Here is a 385-nt window from a genome sequence, read left to right on the forward strand (position 1 = left end):
ACCGGACCTTCCGCCGCGGCCACTCGCCGCCGCCGCCGCCAGACGCGGAGGCGGCCGGGCGGGGAGCCGGGCGGCGGGAGAGCAAGCGGGCCGGGGGGAGGTGGGGGATGGCGCGGACCCCGGGGCCGGCTCCACTGTGTCCCGGAGGCGGCAAAGCACAACTTTCCTCCGCTTCTCCCCCCGGGGCCGGGCTCCTGCTGCCGCCCCCGACGCCACCGCCGCTGCTGTTCCTGCTTTTTCCGCTGCTGTTCTTCTCCTGGCTCTGTGGTAGGTGAACCTCGGCTGTTGGCGCGGGCTGAGGGGAGGCGCGACCGAGTGTCCCTGTGCCGCGGCCGGGCCGGCGCGGGCCGTTCTCTCGTGCGGAGGGCGGTTGTGTTCGGCGGTT

General features: G+C 75.3%; 1 protein-coding gene across 2 annotated transcripts in view; it reads left to right on the forward strand.

Moving 5' to 3' along the window:
* The first annotated feature begins 66 nt into the window (after nucleotides 1-66).
* Nucleotides 67-385, forward strand: part of PVRL3 (poliovirus receptor-related 3) — a 136,339-nt gene continuing 136,020 nt past the window's right edge. For both annotated transcript variants that reach the window (XM_010852723.1, XM_010852722.1), the window contains exon 1: nucleotides 67-267. In XM_010852723.1, the coding sequence (XP_010851025.1) occupies nucleotides 108-267 (160 nt within the window). In that variant the 5' untranslated portion in view covers nucleotides 67-107. The remainder of the gene's footprint in view (nucleotides 268-385) is intronic.

Source organism: Bison bison, unplaced genomic scaffold (genome assembly GCF_000754665.1).
Source record: "Bison bison bison isolate TAMUID 2011002044 unplaced genomic scaffold, Bison_UMD1.0 scf7180017864314, whole genome shotgun sequence".
Classification (NCBI taxonomy): Eukaryota; Metazoa; Chordata; class Mammalia; order Artiodactyla; family Bovidae; genus Bison; species Bison bison.